This window comes from Eupeodes corollae, chromosome 2, assembly GCF_945859685.1.
Source record: "Eupeodes corollae chromosome 2, idEupCoro1.1, whole genome shotgun sequence".
NCBI classification, from domain to species: domain Eukaryota; kingdom Metazoa; phylum Arthropoda; class Insecta; order Diptera; family Syrphidae; genus Eupeodes; species Eupeodes corollae.
In genome coordinates this window covers 86,017,618-86,043,734 of record NC_079148.1, presented here as the reverse complement: position 1 = coordinate 86,043,734, position 26,117 = coordinate 86,017,618, and the positions used below count along the sequence as shown (strand labels likewise).

Sequence of the window (26,117 nt, the reverse complement as noted above, 5' to 3'; positions counted from 1 at the left end):
CTTTGTTATTTTAATAAATAACATGCTTCTTCTATGCTTTCGGTTTTTAAAAAGAGTCTAGGCTTCCTAGCTAACCTGAGGACTACCCATTTTCATATTTTAGAGAATCCAGCAAACCTCCTATCCCGTTGATGGTTCTCTAAGTCACCAACACGTGAATCCCAGTCCCCATTGCACGCTTCTGAATCTAGCGCGGATTGATCTCCTTTTGAAAAGTGGAAATTTTGCGTCTCAGAAACTCAACTCAACCTAAGATTCTTAACCAACATTTCCACCTAACCGCCTCCGTATCTACAACGATCATTATCCGATAGTAAGGTTTCCCTCCTTTTTGTTGCATATTTTAGGGATACCCGGTTTCGGGTAATTTGAAATTCTAGGGCTAGGAAACAAATGTTAAGGTGAGAAAACAACGTTAGATAATAAAAAAACAATTTTTGTTCGGTCTTATCCCTACTTTTTTGTATTTTGATTTTTGAGCCATAGGATTTGGGGTGGGTGCGAGGTTGGGTATATGCAAAGGGCTTTTTGCATTTTAACACTGAATTCAATGATATTTTCTTTAAATTTATGAATAATTTGAAAATAAAATATAAAAAAAATTAATGAAATTCCAAAAAAATCATGTATTGCAACACTAAAACCACGTTTGCGTGTTTTATGTAAAAAAAATGAACTTTAAAAATTAATTTATAAAAAGAAAACCGCGTGTGAAAATTCCTAGAATATAATATCTACACACCTAAGAATCGTGCACTAAAATCCTATCGTCAAATAAGCTACACTACAAAAAAGGTATTTAGTATTTTTTTATATATTTAATCTTTAAAATTTAATACGCAAGTTTTATGTTACATTTTATTTTTGGAATTTTGTTATTAACCAAAAACTTAATGGCAGAGATGCAAACAACCTATAAAAGAGTTTATCACTATTGAAATTGAAGCATTGAAAACATTTTTTTTTTTATTAAAATATGATAATGGTATCACTTCACTTCAATTTAGATGAGTGAAAATTATGACATGATTTGTCATTTAACCCTTTTTGAAACTTTAAAAAATATTTTTTCTTTTTCAAAAGTATGCATCAGAAAACTTCAAACTCAATAACAGCTTAAATTAAAAACAAATATTAATAGTTACCTGAAGCCAAAAAAATAGTTCAGTACTTCATAACTCGTCAGTTACAAAATATTATTTACAACAGTGTTATATAATTCAAGCCACTTACGAAATTTTGCAAATTGAAACTCAACCAAAACCACTATCCCCAAAACTATATCGTATATGTGTTGTGCCAAACAGACTTGTGTATGTATGAACAAACGCAATACAAAAAATTATGTCAAAAAAGCTAAGCAGTTGACGCAGCCATCGCCATCATCCCTCATATATGGACAATGGACATAGCTTTTTACTTCCCTTTTCCCATATTCTACAACAAAGAGATTATTTTGCCTGGTGAATAAATTTTCTTCCTTACTCTGCTAACTGCTTATGGGAATGAAAATAATATGTTCCTCTCGCTCCCGCTAATCTCTTCACTTCGCGATACCAACGCTTAATAATGCGGAATGCGGTCGCCCTAAAATGTTCTACCCATGAGAGTACTATGGTTTTTATAGACAAAGATACTATAGAATGCTATTTGTTCGAATCTCAAAATAAGCATGAATATTTATTTAGGAAATTATTATTCTTTATTTCTCTAAATAATGTGAACTGAAAAAAACATTGTTTGCGGCTTTAATTTAGTACACATTTATGTTCTGCATTCAGGAATTATTAAATAACACCTACATGGATTTTCTTTAAATACACATTGCTGCCATATCATCAGCGTCGATTCCAAGCATTGCTAAGTCGTCTAGTTCTTCTTGACGACGATTCTTTTCACTATCCGTTGGTGATAGTGGTTGATCTATTGATTCCACATTGGTTTCTTTTGTATTTACGTCTGTAAATGGAGGTAGTATAATAGAAGGTTCAGAGCATTTATTTTGAACATTATCTATCTCAGTTGATGTTTTGTCAGCAATCTCAGTACTTAATACCACTACCGGTGGTGGTGGAGGTGGTGGAATTGCGGATATACAAACCGCCATTGGTTCTTCAATAATATCTGGTGATGATTTTTCTACAGAGTTTTCATCACCGTTAAGTAACGAAGCTGCAACCGATGAAGTCGGTTTATTAAACTGCAAAGGTTCATTCATACTCATTTGTGATGCTTCATCCATTCCAACAAGAGAAGTTTCTTCAACAGTCATCATGTGAATGCCCTCTTTTAACAAATCTGATTGCTGCATTACTGGTTCATCTGTAATAATTTGTGTTTCACCAGCAGGTTTTCCTGAAGTTGAGTCATCAGGTTTCTTCTCCCCAGGAAAAATAATATTGAGAGCTTCCTCAAAATCTTTAGGAAGGGGTCCTTTTCGTGGTATAGGCGCATCACTTATTGGTTTCGGAACAAATTCACTTTCTGTTTCATCAATTCCAGGTGGCAGAATGTCTTTTTCTTCTTCAGCGTATTGTTGTGGCGGCGGTGGAGGTGGAGCCCCCATTAAACTTACAAACTGAACTGGGTCTGGCATTAAATCTTCATACTCACTCATAAGAGAAGGCTCGAACCCAGCATGAGCGTAGGAGTCTTGCATCATAGGCACTTGTCCCACTGTAGAACTAAACTCAATTGGTTGAACACTTTCATCTTCTTCTTTCTTTTCATTTTCCGAATATTCGGTGTTTTCAGAGTTTTGTGACTGTTTTTTGAAAACTGGCATACGACCAATAAATGGAAGTTTTTTACTAGGCGCTGCAGATTTTGATGATGATTTTTTGCGATCTTCTTTCTCTTCACCTATTTTTGATTTGCCTTTCTTTACATTATTTACATCAGCTATGGGTACACGTGGCCGGAACTCAGGTTGGCGGACAATTGCTTTTTCTATGCGATGACTGCTACCTGAACGCGATCTTGAACGTGATGATGATATGCGGCGGCGAGCTCGGCCATGAGATCGACTCCTATTAAGTAAGGTTAAGAAGATTTTATAATAAAAACATTTATTTAAAAGAAGTGTTAAGATATAGTGATCATGAATTTCAATTTTTTACAATATTTTGTACGACATTATAAGTACAGTGGACGTCCAATATAACGAATGCCCGATATAGCGAATTTGCGATATAACGAACGCTTTTGAAATTTACACTAACATCTCTAAATAACGAACGATGATAAAAATTTGCTATCCGATATAACGAACGCGTATATATATATTGCCTTAAAATGATTTTTTTTCTTGCCATTGTGATCTGTGCATATATTTTTATGTCAACACATAAGTTTATTCGCGTACATATGTATATGTGTGTGCGCCAAAGGTTCAAAACTATAACAAGCTTTCTGTTTTTCGTCTTCGCATCGCCTACTAAAAAATTTTTGTGAGAATTCTTATTTTTTGGTTTGTCTATCGCTATGCAGTTTTGAATTTTATGTACGGTCTTACACAATGTTAGCAGTTAAATAGTGTTTTTGTTGTTTAAAGTTTCGTATGGTTTTGTGTGCAAAATATTAAAATGAATACAAAATCTCAACGTACTCGGCTTTCATTAAAGGACAAAGTCAAAATTATTGATGAGTGCAACAAAGGCGTTTTACTTAAGGAAATTTCAATAAAATTCCGTGTGCCAAAGTTATTAATAAAATTATTAAATCAACCACTTACTTAAATTTTTTTGAATGGAAAAGTCGATCGATATAACGAACGCTCTCGATATAGAGAATGACCTCGAACATTATATCATTCGTTATACTGGACGTCCACTGTATCATTAAAATGTATTAAATAACATATATTTTTACTTGATAAAGTTTTACAATTTTAATAGATAATCGAAAGATTTGTGAAATTAGCCCATAAACTTTATTCTCCAATAACTTCAAAAGGAGCAAATTGTTCAATAAGCAGAAAAAAATTCGTAAGAATTTTAAAATAAAAGTATTATAGGTTCTCAGCAAGCGTACCCGAGCGGGTACCCCCGTAAGTAATTTCTGGTGAAGTTACGGAAAACGAATCTTTCTGTAGATTGTCTTGCATTACAAATCTTGATCAAAAACTGCCACAACTGATGGTTTATTATAAAGATAGCACAATACTTTATTCTTGTTCAAAAAATGTATTTTCAGTATGAAAAATTAGCTGTTTTTTACCATTTTTATGCTGTTAACAAATTGCGGCTCTATTGGTTTTCTCACAAATCACAAAAAAGATGATTTATTATGCACATAATATTTTGTATAGATTAGCTAGCCAACGACACAAAACATTCCATAATTTTCAAACCCTGATTAGCACTCATCCTCAGATTACTCATAATGCAAGCAAGAATTCATCCTAAAGGACTAGTTTATGGTTGGTTTGTGTGCAAAAAAAAAAACGTAAGAAAATTTTATTAACAAACGTATTCAGTGCCATCACCATTTCCATCGGAATCTTTTACCAGTCTCGAAAAAAACTATGCAAGGCGTAGTAAGAAACTCATACAATCTTACATTACAAACGGATTTCGTGATAAGGTTTTTTTAGAATTTGCAAAAAAAAATTTTTAAAAAATTGTTTAAACTAATGCAAGCTTTATACTGGTATAATTTTGTTCAGTATCTTTAGGATAAACTGATGACCATTCCTGGAAGTGGAATTTCAAACGATGTAAAGGTTAAGTATGTTAGGGTTATAGTTATATCGCTTATCATTTTTAAAGCCCTTTTTTTTGGATTCTATCTATCACCATTCTATGTGAGTTACATTCAAGCTTTGAACGAATGAAGGCTTTGTAAATTTCAGCTAGATCAGAAAGGATGACAAATTGTTTGCACCGTTCGTCGGTAAAATCCTAAGCACTTAGCAGCATGTCGAATATGTGACTATTCCAAAAGGGGTGATCTGTGATACACATACCAAGTACTGAGAGTGGATTAGTTTCTTAGATTCAAATGGCACTCATGGAATGAGTTTTTGAAGCATTAAATTTTACGCGGTTAGTATTTCCCACCGGACAAAACTGTCGAGATTGAAATTTAATGAGCTTAACATAAGCTGCATTTGAAGTCCAACATCCCAAGGTGGTATTGTAATGAAAAGAAGAACATTGTAAAAAGGAGATTAACTGACCTCTTTCTTGCCTGCGAACGACTTCTACGTCTTCTTCCGTATCCTCTTGGAGAAAATCTGCTACGACTGGAACTTCTTCGTCCTCGACTCCTACTTCGGCGAAGGCCACCTCCACGACTATGACTTCTTCTAATTCGTCTTCCACGACCTGCACTAGCACTACGGCTTCGCCTCGAAGGACGGCTTCTACTGCGACGGCGATGTCCGCTGACCACTTCGTTGTCTTTTCCCTTATTGTTCCTATCGTCCTCCCGTTTATTGGGACTACGTATACGTTCTCTATGTTCGTTGGAACTTTTCTTTTCATTTGCTTTTATAATTTGCACAACCGGCAGTTGGACAACTTCCTCTTTCTTCTTTTCAATTTCTGGAGGTTTATTTTTTAATTTGCCTTTTAACTGCTCAAGAAGTTTTTTCTCACTATCACTAATAACAGATTGGACAATATTCCATTGCGATATTAAGTCATCTTTTTTACTTTTTTCCGTCTCGGTTATAACTGCTTGAATAGGCTCACTTATTTTAGGAGGCGGTGGTGGTGCAAGTCCTTGAATTTCTAATTCATCTTTTTCTTTTTGAAGGTTTCGCATCTGTACTCGAATAGATGGCGCTGCAGTTCCTAAGCTAGGCTGCGATTCGAGTTGTTTCTTTTTAGCATTTTTAACTTCTGTTTCGGATGAAGAATCATTACTTGAAGAGGATGATACGGCCTTCTTTCGTTTTTTTGAGCGTTTCTTTTTTTTCTTGTCTTTTTTTTCAGAGCTATAATGGAAAATGTAATTTTTTTACTTCAATTTTAGATATAAGATACAACTTACTTCTTCTTCTTCCGTTTTTTTGAGCTTTTCTCTTTATCTTCTCCGTGTTTGGATTTAGTTTTTACTTCTTTAGCTTCTACATTAGTTGTGGTTATAAGCGGAGTGGGTGGCAATGCACTTTTCTTTTCAAGTAGTTGTCTTTGTCTTTCGGCCAGCCAATCAACTTCATAGTGGGGATTTTTGTCCAAAAAAGCCTGTAAATCAACATACTATAGTTATGCCAATAAATATTTAGTAAATCGGTATACGTTGTATTTATTTGAGTGAGTTTTTGATTTGAGATGAAGAGAAGCACAATGTAGGTCACCCATCCAAATTGAGCAAATTTTGCAATACCAGGAAGTTGCCGGTACAAAAAAAGTTAACCCACGAATTGGTGTACGCTTTATTGGAGCTCCTTCAAATGATGGATATTCCTATTACAAAATAAGAAAACAAAACGATATTAACTTCTTGTTGAAAAGATGTTTAGATAGAACTTTACGTCGGTAGTCATAGTGTTATGCCATGGCGTTTCCATGGTTTCTACCTTATCCGCATGATCTTTCGAATGTAAATGTGTCAGGTAATCTTTCGCTGTTTTTGGAAATGAATCACAAATTTTACACCAGTGCATTTCAGGATCGTAGAACACGTAGTTGATTTTTTTTTCATCCAACCTATAAAATAAAATGAAAATTATTATGTATTATATTATATTTTGTTACATTATTATTATTGTATCTTGTTAAGTATTGTGTACGTAATGTGTTGATAACCTTTTCGTTCAATTTCATGTCAAAAGAAAGATAATATTAGATTTACATTTAAAAGTAGACGAAAAAGGAAAATAGAACCACTTAATAAGTCTGCTTCAAAGCACAATTTTTCATTATCAATCTTGTGTTATTGAGAGAGGGTGCAATATGAGAATTGCTTAAGAAGATACTGCTCGGAATGCTTTTAAAAGTTACTAATGTACATTAGACCAAAAATACTTTCTATTTATTTCAGGTTGGATTCAATTAAAAAATATAGTTTTGATATAAAAATCGTAATCGGCATAATTATTACTATACATTGAAGTCTTTTGTTGAACCAAGGAGCATTTTAATATTTTTTGAAGTCAGTTTTAATGTACATATATATACATAAGTAACTCGTTTTCTATGTAATTGTTAGATTTAATAATTTGGTTTATTTTGCATTTAATTTGATCATAACATTAAAAATCAAGGCATAAAGATTGGGAAAATTGGGTTAAATTGCTTATTCACTGTTAACGAAAACAAGATCAAGAGACCGAGATTCATTTTATAACATATTTAAGCTCAAATTAAGTTTCAGGTATTTTCCTGGAACCCGTCGAAATAGCACAAAAAAAAAAAAAACATGTTCGAAAAATGGATTTGTTGCGTAGTCAGGAAGGTAAATCAGTGTGAAAAATAACATAGCAAATAGTTGCTCAAAAGAACTTAAGAAACATTAAGGACCTAAAGATAGGTCATGAAAAAAGAATAGCAAAAAAAGTCCTGAAGTATGTTAAAAACTTGTCTCTTCAATACCTTGACGCATTGAGGAAGCCATTTAATGGAAAGGATACGCAACAAAGTACCAAATATTAAGTGTCATACTGTGTAAGGTGTTAAATTATGGAGTTGCTTTAGTTTTTAATATTTATTTACTGTTTAATGGCTTAAATTGTTATTATGCTTTAAAATTAAAACCTGCTTAAATGTCATATAAAACGACGGCCGATCTTTTCACCGCAAAGACCTATCCATTGAGGTAAAGAGTGTTTTCTCTCATTTCCTTGATTAAATACTTTAATTTGTATTAATTCTGTTATCGCAATTCAAAATTAAAGATCGTTTCTCTAAACAAATTAAATTCAATCAGGATGAGCCCGAAGTATACTCGCTCTCTGTGGAACCGATTAGGTATTCTTGACGAATGTGTGCTATCCGATCTCCCTGATCCCATTCTCTTCCATACAAAAATAAAAACCTCAAGTAATAATTTCAGTGAATTCCCAGATCTTCTAGCAAAATCCATATATACAAATCCACGTTTTTGTACATATTACATCAAAAGACGAACAACATATTAGACATTTTTTGACAACAAAACAAACAAACGACACAATTAGCAGTATGAGAAAATCTCGCAACTAAGGCCGGTTCAATTTTGATTTTTTCGAAACCGAAATTGGGTGAATTTAGCAATACACATATTCTAAAAAGTCTCCGAACAGCAGCTTTTGTTTTGTTGATTCGAGATAATAATATTTAAAAACAGATTTTTGAAAATCACAATCACATTTTTTTGTATTAATTTGGTAAAAAGGTAAAGGTGGAAAATAACTTTTTTTTAGTATTACCACTTTAGTTTTTTTACATTTATTATTGTATTATTTCAAAAAAAAAAAAAACACTAAAATTAGGCTGCTGTACGGAGACTTTTTGGACTAAGTGTATGTTCCAAACTCGATACGTCGTAGACAATTTAAATTATTTGGGCACACAATGAAATAGGGAAACGTGCTGCTCCTTGTGAAATATTTAAGTTTCACCCTCACGATGATAAAAACTGCACTCCCATTCTCTGTGCCAATTATTCAGGACCTTACCTTGCCTTCTCAAAAACCTGTTTAAAGTAAAGAAACACTTGAAATTAAAACAAAAAATAAGTCGATCTTAGCTGAAGCTAGACGCATCTAAAAAAAAAGGAACCAAATTCGTTCCACCTACTTCTCTTTTAACGAACAAAATATAACAGCCAAAGGAAATCCAACACAACAAATAAACCTCATCAAATCAAAACTCAAAAATAACTCAAAATACATATAATCAAGATCCTATTAAAATTACAAATGAGGATTACTCTTCTTTGACTCAAATACACAATCCAAAAAAAAGCTTAAACGCTAACATTGATAGCATAATGATCTCATAAGGCTCACTCAAGAGCGCATCTGCAAAACATTCCGTGCGACGGCGACGACAACTTCAATTCAGCAACAACAACTACATCAATTCTGTTTCCAATTCTGCCTCTTTAACCCAAACAGATTTGTCTATGAATATTGATAATGAATATAAAACCTCTTAAAAAGAACATTGAGCACCCAACAGCCGGCGCTTCTACCGATGAAGGAAGCCCTCACCAGGATGGGGGGGGGGCTCCCATCACCTATGAGGCCGCGGGAATTCTTTAACATGAGGTGTAAATTTGGCTTCTGTCTACACATTAAATCTTGCAGCTACTAAGACAGACTCCGCATAAATTCATCAGCATTTGCAGTTGAAATCGATCTGAAATTTAAGTTAACTATCGTTTCACAATACATTCCAATGGAACAAATATTCGAATATAAACCTCAATAATCTTAATAGGTGATTTTAATGCTTGGGGTCCCTCTTGGGGTTCTCCCACTATAAATATCAGTAGAAAAGTAGTCGAAAACTCCATAGCTAATACTGGGGTTATAATTCCAAATCACGAACGTCCCACGCAATTTTCCACACTTGGGAAATTTTCTCATGTCGATCTTAATCTCGTATCTCTACACCTCAGCCCAAACATTTCTTGAAAGGTCTCCGATGACTTGTTTGGTAGCGACCATTTAAACTTTCTAGAAAGTCATCTTCTGACCTCATATGTTGCTGTAAGGAAAACGCCCAGTTCCGAAAAGCACCCAAGATCGATAAAGGTCCTTGTTTTAGTAAATTTACTTCTGAAGTTAACAATGTGGGTCGATATCAAATGCCTTCCTGTCCCATAGAAATAAATAAATATTTTGCGAGTGTTGGGAAAAATCCTAAGTTGATTCTATTTTTCAACCAAATGACTTAAGGGAAAAGTATGAATCACTTAACGTAACGTATAGTCTCACACGTTTCACCTTCAGCAAAATCTATCGAATGTTCTATAAATATGTTAGAAATTGAAAGCAACATCTGTTCTGCAAAAGTGTTAAACTCCAGGGCTTGAAAGAATCTCGTATATAATGCTTAAAAACTTTCCATTTGATCTCAAATCAGATTTGTTGTCATTATACAACAGTATATCTGATAAAGGGATAATCCCCCAAACATGGAAAGTTATAACTATCGTTCCCATACCAAAACCAAACAAAGAATACTCTAAACTATCAGGATACCGACCAATGCTCCTTTTCCCTTCTACCTCAAAGAGTTTAGAAAAAAATTATTTTAAACGTATATTTTAATTCCTAGAAAAAAACAACATAAAGAACCAAAAACAATTAGCTTTCAAAAGAAACGCGATTAATTCTGACATTTACTAAGCTAGCGCTTACATAGTCAAGAAACACACTCAACGGATTCAGAATTTTTAGAGTGCGCCAACGACTAGATATCAATTTAAACAAATCTTATACATTTAAGAAAATAATTTACAACTGATTTAGAGATAATTTAAAAGATATAACTTGGGTTTGACAGGTCTGACATAAGATCACTAGGAATGAAAGGGAGTATTTTCTCAGCAGATCATTTATATTAGTTGAAAGGCCTTTTTGTTAGTTCTAGTCACCACATATAGAATCGTGTTATAATAAAAGTATGCTAGGTACCAACACAAGGCTGTTTACACGTGCGGACTTCTAAGGCGCTTGTTATTCTTAAAACCGAGACAAATCTCAAAATATAATTAACTCCCTTTGTTACTACCCATGAGTGCTCCTGCAAATTACTTAAGACTATTGGTTAGTATTGTACGTGATTATTCATATTAATTGATTATGATTGGCGTATTGGCGACCTTCAGTCTAAAGCCGAATTGGAACGGCTTATTTAAGAAAGCACTTTTCATGACAACAATTACTCTTGGAGGATTTGGCAATTCCTCGCAACCTGTAAAAAGAAGACATCTGGGATGACAATCCAACGCACTAACTATCACGCCATGGGTACTACGATATTCTCAACTATTGCTCAAAATAAAGAAAGAGCAAATTTCCAAGCAGAAAGGATGAACAGCGTTTGAAAGCGTTTCCGATCTGCGGCTCACTGCATTCAAATATGGTTACAACAGACGTCTATGCTTTTTGGTGTTTTTGATTGAAATATGTTCCTTTCGACTCCCAGATTAAGAATGGCAGTCGTCTAGGTGGCCGTATTTATAAGACAGACGTCGCTGAAATGTGTTTTTTGTATGGTGTTTGAGCTTTTGGGAAATTACTATAGATGTGTCACATTTAAAAGTCTTCGGCTTTTGAGTGAGTTCGAATATGTATATGAAAGTCGCAAAGTAAACCAGATTTTCTAACACAAATGTTCGATACCATATATAGCTTTTGGTTATCAGAGTATAAATATATAAAAGAAATATATGCCTGTATCCGACTGAACAGCTAAGGATCGCGAATTATTATTAAGTTTTTATAAATATTATGTTGATGGAAACTACTTCTAACTAGCATATGCTTCAACCACATCATAACCAATAAGTCGGGGATGCTTTATATCATTATATTAATTGTTTAAAATAATTCATTGAAATATATATACTATATATGCAAAATAAAAAGGTAAACTTCTAAAAATTAAATTGTAACCTTTGCATTATTAATTAAATTGTAGAGGTAGTTTATTGAAATGCATTGTGGCCAAAAAATAACGGATTTTTAGTGACCTTCGGTTTTTAGAGGTCTATCGAGACAGTATTGAAAGGCATTGAGTCACAGTCGTCAAGATATACTTTTGATGCATATTTTCTTGGAAACGCTAACAATACGTGCTATTAATCGATTATTTTACCTTTACTACGACTACATGTAACTTTAATATCAATTGGTTTGCTTTCAAGCCAAAAGTTTGCCATCAGCTTTCGGTCCAGTAGATTAAAGATTGTCGAAACTTTTAAGCTTCATTATTATAAACGTAATATTTGTTTTTGAGGTAAAATAATCCTCAAACTTAAAATATACTATTCATTTATTTTTTGTACTTACTTCTTAGGTTCCTCTTTTACTTTCTTATCTTTTGGAACAGTTTTTCCATCTCTTTTGTGTTTCATACTCTCGATAGCCTTGCTCTTCAAACGTTCCGGTGAACTATTGTCCTCAGATTCCGAGCTGGATGAAGAGGAAGATGATGACGACGAATTAGAAGAATTAGAGCTATCATCTGATGATGACGAAGATGAAGACCGTTTTTTCTTTGAGTGTTTTTTTGGCGATTCAAGTGCATCTTCCTTAGAAAGATTCTCTTCTCCGATTATTCCAGTCAACATATCAATTACATTTTCAATTGTGCTTAATTTCTTCTGGATTTGACTCTAAATAAATGGGAAAGAAAATTGTAATTAGCAAAAGTAATAAATAGAAATATTTTATTTTTAAATTGTATTTATTTTGTTCGCTTGGACAGAGGTGATTTGGTTGGGCAACAACGTTTGTGTAAGAAGGTGATCCTTTTAAGGCTGCTTGACTGCTAGTCTACCAATGTCATCATTGTAACCAGAACCCGAAGAGATAGTCGTCTTTTCCATGTGATGGTTATTACAAACATTACAATTTACAATAATATTTTCAATACTACAGACTATAATACATTGTATGGTAGCTAAAAGCGATAAAAATCGTCAATTAAATAAGTAGCAACATAGAAATATCACTCTTTGCGTACTTTTTTAATTGGCAATGTACAGAAAAGTATTTCTAGCTTAAAAATATGTGGACGATTGCAGCAACTAACACCATTTCTTGCTCCTCATCATAGCGCACCTTCTTCTGTAGGCGGTCACATAGTCAAATGTTTTCATGTGAACGCACTCGGATAAGACACAAATATTTAAATTTGAATCCTGAGAATACATTCGGCATTGAAGGATATTGGTTTGTGAACAGGCTTAGCAATATTATTTTCTTTTTTTAATTTTTTTTTTATTTTTTTGGTCTTAATAGACCACATTTAATTGGGTAGGCTGTGAAAAATATTTAATATATATTTATGTTTGCTTAGGTCCTAAAATTCTATAAATATTTTCGAATATTGATACAAAGGAATAATGTTGAAGAATTATAATTTACATTTTTTAGGGAAATTAAAAAATAATACTGTTGCAGATGTCAAATTACTAAAACTGAAAAAAAACTAAAATAATCCGTTTTCAATATAAACTCCATTCCGTAACCAAAATCAATAAAGGGTACCAGCCGCAAAAAAAACTCAAATTCAGTTTTCTTTGGCAAGACTTAGAAACAATCAGTCTGTGAAAAAACAACATTTTCAATGTTGTTATTATTTTTCATGTTTGTAATAAAATTTAATATTATTATTATAATAATATCTGCCTATAACTATGTTGTTAGATAATATTCATTATACTTTATAGCTGAAAACTGTAATATATCCAATTTTATTTAGATTTCGAAAGCTTGTCATTTAAAATTTCATAAATACACTTATTTTTTCTAAACGAAAAATGTATTATATTTCTTGGTTTAAATTTACACTGGCACTCATTCCAATAGACCCGAAGTCTTCACTGATACATCATCGTACTTTTTTTTTTCACTACAATTTAAATTCAAACTTTTGATGAGCGCACGCACTTTATGTTCTCTATCCCTCAAACGGTTGAGCGTGTGAACATTTGTCATTGCAGCTACTGAAAGGGATATAATCACGCCAAAACTATTCACACAATGTTTAAACAACCTAAATGAAGATAGGTATAAACAAATTTAAAACTTACTGTCTCTCATTACGAAGTGATCCCTTTATTTTACTGTCATTCCGTAATTTTAATAGGTTGAAAGAGATAGAAGGTCTGATTTATCTCTTTATTGTCTCCATGACTATTTTCATTTTTTTTCTGAGATTTCATTTTCACTTTTTAACAAATTTGCAAATCAATGACAGACGATACCTATTTAGCTATGGTGCAAACGCTTTCGTTTTGGCGATGTCACTTTGACGATTATCTTCTTACGTGAAGTGAGACTATCATCAAAACTCTATCGTTTGACGATAAATTGAAATTAAAGTTGAAACGCTACTTGACATGGATGGAATCGCTCCTATTAGAGTAATTTCAGTTCCTTTTTAAATAATTTTTTAAATGTTCCCTTTAAAGTGGTGAGTTTTTAAATATATTGGAACGTTCTTTAATAACACCAATTTATAAATCAGGCAATATAAAGAAAGTTTCTTACTACCCTATTTGTAAGATAACTACAATTGAAATTTGTTTTGGAAATTTAATTTATGAAAGATTAGCTAAAATTAAAAAAAGCAATATTTCTCCATGCCCATGAGAGGTTGCTTAGGAACCGATGGTTTTTTAGAACAAATTATGAACCATTTAAGTGTTTAAGAGTAACTATTAGCGTTGACGATATGGTGGATTTTAATCTGAGAAGATTTTCATTTAAAAATAATTTGCTTTACTTTCTGGTGACAATGAGTAATATAATTGTAATTTTGTTTTTATTTTTATACTATATTGTCATCAAGTAATCGCTGATGAATTGTAACTTTGTTTGATAAAATAAACAAAACTTGATGTTCAAACTAAATTGGCCAAGCGTCAAAGGACATTTAAAACCATTTATTCTAAAATTACTAAAATTAATTTTTAACAATGTAATTGCCAAAAAAAATAGAGTAGCACCCGTTGTGGAGCACATAGAAATAAAGGGCAATGAATAAACAAATAATATTGTATAATACTCAGAATGGACCTTATTCGGAACAACGAAAATGATCGGTTCTTTGCGAGTTAAATCTTTTCTGCCGAATAAATTTAAAAGTATAAGACCCAAACCTTAGTAATGGTTTAATTTCAGTTGCAAAGAGGGTATCAAGGAAACCCAGAAAAGGTTAAAACAAGTCAGGAAGACCTGTAACACCCATATTCGAAGAAGCAAAGGCAGATCACCGCGAGTTCCGCTTTTCTCGATAGTGCCATAGCACCCCAGTTTTGGATCGCATTAACAAGGCACCAATTTCTTTTCGTACTCGTACAATGGCGAGTCCTTAAAGATCTCAACATTTATACATTCTTCGGTACGAATGGCATCCCCGCTTTTATTCTTCTTATTGTTTTTCCAAGCTAGCAAAACTCATGCTTTAAGTTTTGAATCTACCCCATTCTTTCTTTTTTATTTAACTGTAATACTCGCTCTAGTAGAAAAGCCTATAAATTTACTCCTTAATATTGTGAAGTTTTTTTTTTTTAATAAGTGCACACTCAGTGGGATGTTTGATACGATACCCTTATTATTCCAATACACAGTGTGAGCATCAGGAAAGGGAGAGTCTGAGGGTTTCTAAAAAAACAATTCTTACCTATTTAGATAACTCTTCTTAATTGAATAATTATTTAAATTGAACAAAATATTTAATATCTAAATAAATATTTTATAATTCCATTTTTAATTGTTTTTTTTAGAACTAAAACTAAGAGTTATAGTTTGAAAAACTCATTCATAGACCAAATTTTTAAACCCAAATAAAAATATTGGAGTATAAATCAAAGTTATAATCGACGCTCACCATCTTTTTATCAATGCGATCGCGCGATCATGTTTGTTGTTTAATATTGTCACAGAACAACAGGGCATTCAATTTATTAAGACACTATTGGCCGCTTCCAGTGTGATGATTGGAAAACGGCACTGAATAATGAACGTTTAGCAGAAAGATCTAAGTGAAAGAAAAATTCTTCGTTGAATATCCAGGCCCTGTGTGGGAGAAGAGCGAAGTGAGGGAGTGGACAGCAATAAGCTACCCAAGGGATTCTTCGAATCTCACCCACTTTCAAAAAGTCAAACTTAAAGGATATCCTGAATCTATTCATATGGGTCGCAGTGTAATTAATACTTTTTTCTATTATTAGTTTAAATTGACAAGGAAGATTGACTTGATAACTTGCGCAACCGGAGAAAGACGTCGCCTTTATCTGCTTCAATTCTTGAACAAGCTTGATCTTGTGTAGGTATAAATCAACTTCCATACGCAAAATAGGTCATAATGCGGTCTGAGTTTTATTTTTGACCCTTCACATAAAATAATAATAATATATAGGTAGCTCAATTTAAAAAAAATTTAAAATATTTTAATTCTAAACAATTTAAAATGTTAATCATGAACAGACAAAGTTTCATGATATTGGACCTAATACCCTTTAACTTGTTTTGATCTTTTGATTAAATATGTACTTATTGATCTTTTGTGTTTATTTTTAAATAGCAACTTATGAAGTCCGAAAAATTCTTCAACAATATAACTTTTTCTTTAAATCTTGGTAAAAGTTTTCATAAATTTACCTGCAACCGTTCGTTTTCATCCAGGAAACCTTTTGTAGTTGGACTATGGGATCCAGTTCCTCCAATCAAATCTTTCCGCTGGTCTTTAAGAACTTTTAACTCCTTTTTTAGGGCTGTAGTTTTTTTCAAATAGCTTGAACGCTGCTTCTTTAATTCATCACGTTGATTTTCAGCTTCTTGTGCAACAGCTGTAATAAGAAAATCGTAGTTGTAACCCAATTAATACATATTTGAAGCGAAAACGCCATTTTACTAAATCAAATGTTCATAGAAAAAATTTAAGAAAAATTTAAATGTGTAGGGTTTTAAATATTTTAATACATTAAGCGAATTTTTAAATTTCTGATTCGATATACAGACGGATAAATATGCAACAAGTTGGACCGATTCACAAAATTATGATGACAATCTTCAAAATCTAAATTTTTGGAAAGTTGTGAGCAACTAAAAACAAAATTTAGGAAAAGTTGTGATCAATTAAAAATAAAACTTTAAAATATCTTGAAGCAATTAAACAATTTTAGCATAGCCGAAAATTTTCTGATAACATTTATGTACTATGTTTCAATAACATATTTTTTTTATAATTTACAGGGGTTATTAGTACCCTTTATATGTTTATATTTAAACACAGTGCGTGCATTAGGTAAATAGGGAAGGATTTAAAAGGAGATGGTCTTAAGGTTCTGAACATTAAAATGGGAGGGAAAAACAGAGTTGGCTAAAGCATTCCACATTCTCGATGTGCGATTTAAGAAAAAATCTCTATACTTGACAGTACGCCCATTAATTTGTATTTTTAACACATAATTTGAGATGATTCCGTGAGACAACTAGAACCATTATTTATTATTTCTTTTAATGAGTACCATAGTTTCCTGTAAGGGTCTTAATATCTGCCCATATTTTCTTGTTGCATTAGGGTTAAGATTGGAAGTGCATTTTTGAAAGCTTTCAAATTTGGAGGCTTCAGTTTTTTTTTTCGAAATACTGGGTTTGCATTACGATGTTGATAAGGTTTGTGTTGAAAAGAAAGAATCCCTCAAAATGTATAAACTAGAATTGAGAATAGCCAAAAGATCCTCACGGAGATCTTTCTGTAGCTCAAAAGAAGAATCCTCGGAGGCATCAGGGATAAAGAAGATTCTCTCGACAAATCCAACCATGTCTAGTTGTCTTAAAAACTCAGATGGTACATGGACTAACTCTTAGGAAGAAACGCTAAACCTGCTACTACCCACTTCCCGGATAGCTCCAAATCCGTTAATACAACAAACCGGCCAGGGTCGGGTATTAACTTAACTTGTCCTCAAGGTCTGGTTACAAAAGAAAAATTGACATGGGCTCTGAATAGTTTCAAACCTTATAAATCTCCAGGTCCAGATCAAATCGTACCAGCTGAGCTACAACTTACCATTAATATAACTTTGCCCATCATTGAGATGATCTTCAAAAGTTGTATAAATCTAGTCTATATACCTCAGCGATGGATATATGTAAAGGTAGTTTTCATTCCCAAGGCGGGCAAATGGTCGCTGGTCTACCCTAAAGACCTAAGACTTATTATCCTATTATCATTCATTCTCAAAACTCTGGAACGATTGATTGATATCCATATACGTAATAGCATTGATAAGAGACTATCGATGTCTCAACATGCTTACTACAAAGGGAATCGGTAGAAAAAACCTTGCACACTCTGGTAAGAACTATCGAATACTCCCTAGAGCAAAAGAAATATACTATGGTGGCCTTCCTGGATATTGAGGGCGCTTTCAACAACTTTGACACATCCGCTATCACTTCTGCTATGATAATCCTAATAGTCGAATACTCAATATTTGAGTTGATTAATCTAATGCTAAAAAGCAGGATCATCTAAGTTGGGGGATTTTTGTACAAAAAGGTCTGTCAGTAGAGGCACTCCGCAAGGTGGTGTTCTGTCCTCTCTCCTGTGGAACATAGTGTTTAACGAATTACTAATATCCCTTGATATTACCCGTGGCATGATGGTTAGTGCGTTGGACTGTCATGCATGGGGTCTTGGGTTCAATACCTGCCTATGCCACCTTAATTTAAAAAAATAATTTTCGCGGGTACTGCCTCTTGCGAGGAATTGACAAATCCTTCAAGAGTAATTCTTGTCATTAAAAAGTGCTTTCTCAAATTAGCCGTTCGGATTCGGCCTAAAATTGTAGGTCCCTTCCATTCCTGACAACATTACTCGCACACAGGAATGGTTGAGAGTTGTAAGTCACTAGGCCCTGGTTCCCAACGGAATGTTGAGCCTCCCAATTTAATTTAATTTTAATTTAATATCCCTTGAGAGGGAAGGCTACAGTGGTTGCATATGCCGATGATGTTGCTATCGCCGTCACAGGGGAACATCCTAATACACTGAGAGACCTCCTCCAAACGCACTCAATATGCTCACTAGATGGGCTGATCACTGCGGACTTAGTATTAATTCTCAAACAACAGACCTCGTCCTCTTCACACGGAAATACAACATCCTAGTAATTGTACCTCCTTCAATAAAAGGTGTACCACTAATTTTTACTAATGAAGCCAAATATCTTGGTCTGATATTGGACAGAAAATTAATTTGAAAATCTAATATTCAGGAAAGAGTTAAAAAAGGTACAGCAGCTCAGCAAGAAAGCCATAGGAAGCAAAAGGGGTTTTCAACCTCGCATAACCTACTGGCTATACACATCGGTCATCGGACCAATACTTATGTACGGGGTTGAAGTATGGTGGACTGCACTGGAGAAAGTCACATACTACGAAAAACTCAGCAGAGTCCAAAGCACTGCATGTCTCTGCATAAGCGGGGCATTGAGAACCACACACTCAGCAGCATTAGACACTCTCCTCCATCTGACACCCCTCGACATCTTCAGTAAACAAGTGGCAGCGAGTACAGCTATAAAACTCAGCGACTCATCTCAATGGGCCAACAACAATGTGGGACACTCCATCATTTTGAACCTCTTTGGTTCTATACCAAAGTACATAGACTATACTACTCCTAAACCCCTATTCCATCCAGAAATGAATGGGAAGACAAAAAATCTCCTGGATAACAAAAGTATTCATTTTTAAACAGATGGATCCAACACAAATAAGGGAGTTGGTAGTGGTGTGTATTCAGAAAAGCTTAATAAAAGCATCTCATTCCGTCGTTCTCTCCTGGCTAAGAGAAAACATGATATCAACTTCTGATATTCGCATCTTCTCTGACAGTCAGGCTGCTATTACATCTCTTGACGGTGTCTCAACCAAATCTCAAACGGCCCTCGATTGTCGATCTTCTCTTATGGAGATGGCGCAGCAATTTGACATTCCCCTATGTTGGGTGCCGGGCCACAGAGACATCTCGGGAAATTGTAAAGCCGATGAAGTCGCTAAAAATTGAACCGTCATTTCTATTTCACCTGAAAGGGAGGAGATAGGTATACCGATAGCTACATGTAAACTCATGCTAAAAGAAACAGCTTTTGCGATAGCAAACTCTAGGTGGCACAATTTACCAACATGCGCAGCCACAAACACATATGGCCTTCACTGGACCCAAAGCGCTCTAGAGACTTTTTATCTCAAAGCAGACTTCATATTATCTCTCTAACAGGTGTCCTTACGGGACACTGTCTTATATGCAGATACGCAATACGACTTGGAGTAGCCTCAAATGACTTCTGCAGGAGCTGTATGGACGAAAAAGAAGAGGAAATAATCTCTCACCTTCTTTGCACTTGCCCTGCTCTTTCACTGAGACGCAAACTTCAACTGGGAGACTACTCTTTTGATAATCGCAGTCAACTAGCTAAAAAGTATATCAAATATATCCTTCGCTTTATAAAAAGCTCAAAATGGTTCGACTAATAAGAAGTAATTCTCTAGATTCTTGTGGTATCACAATGGGCCTTTTCTTTTGATATTAGTGTGTGGATTCTAAATCCGCAGCCACGTTAACCTAACCTAATGTTTGTGTTATTAGGATATTTTTAGAAAAAAATTTAAACAGATTTTGTTTGTTTTCATGCAAGGAGGCGATTTCGGAATTCAATTATGAGGCTATATTTTTTATTAATTTGTTTGTTTGTTGTTTGTGGAAGAAACAAGTTGGCTGGAAATCGAAAGCCTTTGGTTTAAACAGGTTACGCACGTTTCGTGTTTTGTTTCACTGTCAAACATCTTCAGTTTGGCTTATAGTTTTACCATGATTCGTTTTACAAACGAACATTGCAAATTATTTAATTTTATTATCAAAATGCGTGCGCTGTTAAGAAAGTTCATCAAGTTCAAATTGTGTTTAACAACGAAGCTCATTTTTGGCTCAATGGGTACGTAAATAAGCAGAATTATCGATTTGGGAGTGAATATCAGCCAGAAGCATTGCAATTGGGGAGATATGAAGGTGAGATTTACGTGCGTAAAGAAATGGGTATTGCTTCATTCTTTAGCAGATAAAGAAATATGCTTAAAACAATTAAGCCCTTATAAAGATACAAAGGATGGCATAAATAGATATAACACAAGGTTAGGTTAGGTTGGAGTGGCTGTCCAGATGTCACTGACGCACGTAGACCTCAAGGGTCCATTGTGATACTACTAATGAGGTTACTCATGGGAGAGTAATGAACTTAAACAAACCATTTCGTACTTTTAATAAAGTTAGAGAGACGTTTTGTGTCAATCGTTGCCAGTTCACTGGTATTATCAAAGAAGGGATTACCGATAAAGTTATTCCTTCTAATGGAGAGTGCTGGACATGTACATAGAAGGTGTTGGACTGTTTCCTCTTCCTCCTCGTCCATGCAGCTTCTACAGGTGTAGATCCCTAGCCTCAGAGCATGTCCTGTTATTACTCCAATTGTAAAGCTTATACTTTGTCTGCTCAGTGATATCAAGCCTTTTGACCGTTCTAGTCTATACTTGGCCATATTTGATTGGTTGCTAGGCAGGTGGTACTCTGTGACCATCTAGCATTTGTTGATTCTAGAGCATATTGCTTGAGAAGATATTTGCATGTAGCAAGTGGTGTTCCTATGTTATGTTTTTGTCTAACATTAGGGAGAAGTGTTCCGTTTTTGGCGAGCTAATCGGCTTTGCAATTTCCCGGAATGTCTCTGTGGCCCGGCACCCAAACTGTTCCGTCATCTCATTCAGAGATGATCGACAATCGTGGACTATTTGAGAGTTTGAGGAGACAGACGCGAGAGATTTAAGAGCGGCTTGGCTGTCCGAGAAGATTCGTATATCCTTGCAAGATATAACTTTTTCTTTGAGCCAGGATAGTGCTTCTTTAATCGCCACTACTTCTGCCTGGAATACACTACATTGATTGGGAAGTCTATATGATAGACTGAGATTCAGTTGTTCCGAGTAGATACCACTTCCAACTCCGTGATCGGTCTTTGAACCGTCTGTATAGAAATGTACCGCATCGTCTTCCAGGGGTCTCTCTTCTTCCAAGAAGGATCTTGAAGGGATGGACACATGGAAGCTTTTACCGAATCCCTTTTTTGGTGTGGTATAGTCTAAGCGATCTGGGATAGATCTGAAACTGTCTAGAATAGTAGTATGTCCAGTATTGTTACTGTTCCATTGAGAGGTGGCTCTAAGCCTCACACATGAGTTGGCTGCCACCATTTTGGAGAAGATGTCAAGAGGTGTTAGGTTTAAAGGCACTTCTAGTGCTGAGGTTGGTGTTGAGCGAAGTGCTCCTGTGATGCACATACCTGCTGACCGCTGGACTTTGATGAGCTTATTTAGATTTACCATCTTGTCCAGTGCGGTCCACCATACGACAGCTCCATAAATAAGTATCGGTCTGATTACCGAAGTGTATAGCGAGTGGGTTATTTTTGGGGAGAAGACCCATTTTGACCCTATGGCCTTTTTACAAGTAAAAAGCTACAGTAGCCTTTTTTTACTCTTTCATCAATATTTACCTTCCAATTTAGTTTTTTGTCTAAAATGAGGCCTAAATATTTAGCTTTGTCGGAAAAGCTTAATTGTATTCCTCTAATCTTGGGTGGGCTAATCTGAGGAATTTTATATCTTCCCGAAAAGAGTATTAATTCTGTTTTATGTGGATTGACGTCCAATCCAAAAATTAAAAATGAACCTCACACAAAAAATCGGTTTTGATTTTGGAAACGCTTTCTCTCTCCAACTCTTTCAGACTTCCTATTCATATATGTATCACATATTCCTCAATAGCCTAGCAGCATTAAAATCGATTTGTGTTTCTGTTTACAAAGTCAAATGTTCAGACAAGTAAAAAAGGGGTGGAATGCAACTGGCTAATTTCACAGAACATTGTTTGTAAAAATATCGATAAAACAACCAAAGGCATGAAACATTGCGGCGATGTTCTAGCGATGTAAATGTTTCGATTACAGTTCTATCGCCTATAATTTTTAAAGCCCTTTTTTGAATTCTATTTAAGAGATTTAAACTTTTTTTAGGGGCACCTGCGAAATACATTCAAGCTTTGGACGGATGTAGGCTTTGTAAATTACAGCCAAACAGCACCTGGTAGCATTTTTGGCAATATCAAAAATGTGATTATTACATAAAACGTGAGAGACTATCATACACTTTCGTTGAAGTTGCACAAGGACAAGGATATGAATCTAGAAACGAATATGAAAATCTGAGGTTACCGTCGTCGGCGAAACAGTTTAATGGATTAGAAGTGGCAGACAAAAGATCATTTATGAATATAAGCAAGAGTTAAAAATTACTACACAAACTAAAAAAAAAATCTAATCTGAGGAATTTTATATCTTCCCGAAAAGAGTATTAATTCTGTTTTATGTGGATTGACGTCCAATCCAAAAATTAAAAATGAACCTCACACAAAAAATCGGTTTTGATTTTGGAAACGCTTTCTCTCTCCAACTCTTTCAGACTTCCTATTCATATATGTATCACATATTCCTCAATAGCCTAGCAGCATTAAAATCGATTTGTGTTTCTGTTTACAAAGTCAAATGTTCAGACAAGTAAAAAAGGGGTGGAATGCAACTGGCTAATTTCACAGAACATTGTTTGTAAAAATATCGATAAAACAACCAAAGGCATGAAACATTGCGGCGATGTTCTAGCGATGTAAATGTTTCGATTACAGTTCTATCGCCTATAATTTTTAAAGCCCTTTTTTGAATTCTATTTAAGAGATTTAAACTTTTTTTAGGGGCACCTGCGAAATACATTCAAGCTTTGGACGGATGTAGGCTTTGTAAATTACAGCCAAACAGCACCTGGTAGCATTTTTGGCAATATCAAAAATGTGATTATTACATAAAACGTGAGAGACTATCATACACTTTCGTTGAAGTTGCACAAGGACAAGGATATGAATCTAGAAACGAATATGAAAATCTGAGGTTACCGTCGTCGGCGAAACAGTTTAATGGATTAGAAGTGGCAGACAAAAGATCATTTATGAATATAAGCAAGAGTTAAAAATTACTACACAAACTAAAAAAAAAATCTAATCTGAGGAATTTTATATCTTCCCGAAAAGAGTATTAATTCTGTTTTATGTGGATTGACGTCCAATCCAAAAATTAAAAATGAACCTCACACAAAAAATCGGTTTTGATTTTGGAAACGCTTTCTCTCTCCAACTCTTTCAGACTTCCTATTCATATATGTATCACATATTCCTCAATAGCCTAGCAGCATTAAAATCGATTTGTGTTTCTGTTTACAAAGTCAAATGTTCAGACAAGTAAAAAAGGGGTGGAATGCAACTGGCTAATTTCACAGAACATTGTTTGTAAAAATATCGATAAAACAACCAAAGGCATGAAACATTGCGGCGATGTTCTAGCGATGTAAATGTTTCGATTACAGTTCTATCGCCTATAATTTTTAAAGCCCTTTTTTGAATTCTATTTAAGAGATTTAAACTTTTTTTAGGGGCACCTGCGAAATACATTCAAGCTTTGGACGGATGTAGGCTTTGTAAATTACAGCCAAACAGCACCTGGTAGCATTTTTGGCAATATCAAAAATGTGATTATTACATAAAACGTGAGAGACTATCATACACTTTCGTTGAAGTTGCACAAGGACAAGGATATGAATCTAGAAACGAATATGAAAATCTGAGGTTACCGTCGTCGGCGAAACAGTTTAATGGATTAGAAGTGGCAGACAAAAGATCATTTATGAATATAAGCAAGAGTTAAAAATTACTACACAAACTAAAAAAAAAATCAGTTGCATTTTCAAAAACGAAACAATTTAGCTTTTGAATATAAGGTGTTTTTTCTTTGTAAATATTGATCAAATCAAATACTATTCAAATACCTATCTACTATTTCTTGAAACTAATATAAGGTCAATAATATGCAATTAATGGATCATAAATAAAGACAATAGCGATATGAAAACAAAAATTAAATGAGTTATTTAAAACAAAAAGTTATACCGTCATGTGTTGCATTAACTTCCTTCTTTTTATCGACCACTCCAATAGTCGGTGGTTGTGGTTGTGGTTGGGTACCAGGCGGTTGAACTGGAGCTGATTGTTGCACTACCACGCCAGACGGCTGTTGTTGCATTATTGATTGCATAGGTTCAGGTTGTGGCACCCAGTTTTGTTGTTGATAACTTTCTGGTGGAACACCCCATGCAGGTGGCGGTGGATACCCGGTTGCGAAAGTTGTTTGCGGTGGTGCACTTACAAAATCACCTGGACCATAGGGTTGTTGTGGTGGGCCATACTGACTATATGCAGCGTAAGCATCGGTATACATCCCGGGACCGGCAACATTATATTGAGTTCCAGATGGGGGAATTGGTGGTGAGCTTGGCTTTTTTTTAGGTGACCATCGACGCCTAGTTATTGGACTGTTACTACGACTACGACTGCGACTGTCACGTCTTCCTCTAAATCGGTCACGTCCATTACGACGATGATCCATGCGATCTCTGGATCGATTCCGCAGAGGAGAGCGACGCATACGTCCACGTTCGATAAATCTTCTACGTTCTGGACTGTAATCGTTGCGGCTACGACCAAAACGACGACGAGGAGATGGTGTCCTTCGCCCGCGAGGTGAACGCGGCGACCCCCTGGATGGTGATTTTCGTTTAGAGGACGGTGGACTTCCAGAAGGCGAACGGCGTCGTGATTTCGATGACTCCTTAACATCGCTTTTTTCTATTTAGGTATTGAAAATAATTAAGGTTAAAAACTAAGATAAAAATTACAGAAACGTGCATGCATTATGTATTTAAAAAAATAAATTGAAATAAATTATGGAAATTTAAAGTGATACGTTACCTTTTTTCTTTGTTTCATCATAATCTTCATCGTTCTCGGCTCCAGGTGGTCCAGGTGGCAAACCTTTCGTGTCACCAACTAACCGACGATCTGCAGGCTGTTTGAGAATCATTTCGTCCTCCATGTTTAATTTGGCTATAGACCGCCTATTAAAATTTATATACCAATTTTTGGCTCGCTAATGTTTCCAATTTATTATGAACACAATTTGTGAGTTGAATAAGAATATACCCTTAATGAATTTCAGTTTTAAGGGTATTTGAACTAGTGCTGCTGTTTCAATAACTCATACATTACATACTTCGCACTCAAATAAAAAATGAAAAAAAAACATGTTGTAATGGAAAGACTGAATCAAAATATGAATTCTATTAATTGTTTTGTAACTAACTTTATTTTAGTTAACTTTTGCGAAGAATATGAAGAATACTTATCGTATATGTACGTAGTTATTAGCAAAAGTTTTAGAAACCGGAGAGCGCTGAAAAAATTAAAGACACTTAATAGAAAAAGAAAGATGCCGAACGTCGG

At 34.6% G+C, this 26,117-nt stretch overlaps 1 protein-coding gene across 2 annotated transcripts; it reads right to left on the bottom strand.

The window, feature by feature from the left end:
- Window positions 1-1,677: 1,677 nt before the first annotated feature.
- LOC129944283 (zinc finger matrin-type protein CG9776) lies at window positions 1,678-26,117 on the bottom strand. Of its 2 annotated transcripts, XM_056053623.1 has the most exons (10): window positions 25,978-26,117; window positions 25,587-25,893; window positions 24,729-25,463; window positions 16,277-16,464; window positions 11,954-12,279; window positions 6,482-6,656; window positions 6,246-6,413; window positions 5,998-6,191; window positions 5,180-5,941; window positions 1,678-3,029 (listed from the first exon to the last, which is right to left on the bottom strand). In XM_056053623.1, exons 2-10 carry the CDS (start codon window positions 25,708-25,710, stop codon window positions 1,814-1,816), a joined length of 3,888 nt encoding a protein of 1,295 aa, XP_055909598.1. In that variant the 5' UTR covers window positions 25,711-25,893; window positions 25,978-26,117; the 3' UTR covers window positions 1,678-1,813. The 2 variants fall into 2 exon arrangements, with proteins under 2 accessions (XP_055909598.1, XP_055909597.1); XM_056053622.1 differs by having other exon boundaries at window positions 25,587-26,089.

What these genes read in the sequence shown, in the direction of transcription:
- LOC129944283 (XM_056053623.1), bottom strand. Translation starts at nt 25,710, where the DNA reads ATGGAGGACGAAATGATTCTCAAACAGCCTGCAGATCGTCGGTTAGTT. An exon ending in TGATGAAACAAAGAAAAAAG is followed by an intron (nt 25,464 to 25,586) that starts GTAACGTATCAC and finishes ATACCTAAATAG; the next exon opens with AAAAAAGCGATGTTAAGGAG. An exon ending in AAAAAACGGAAGAAGAAGAA is followed by an intron (nt 5,942 to 5,997) that starts GTAAGTTGTATC and finishes TTTCCATTATAG; the next exon opens with CTCTGAAAAAAAAGACAAGA.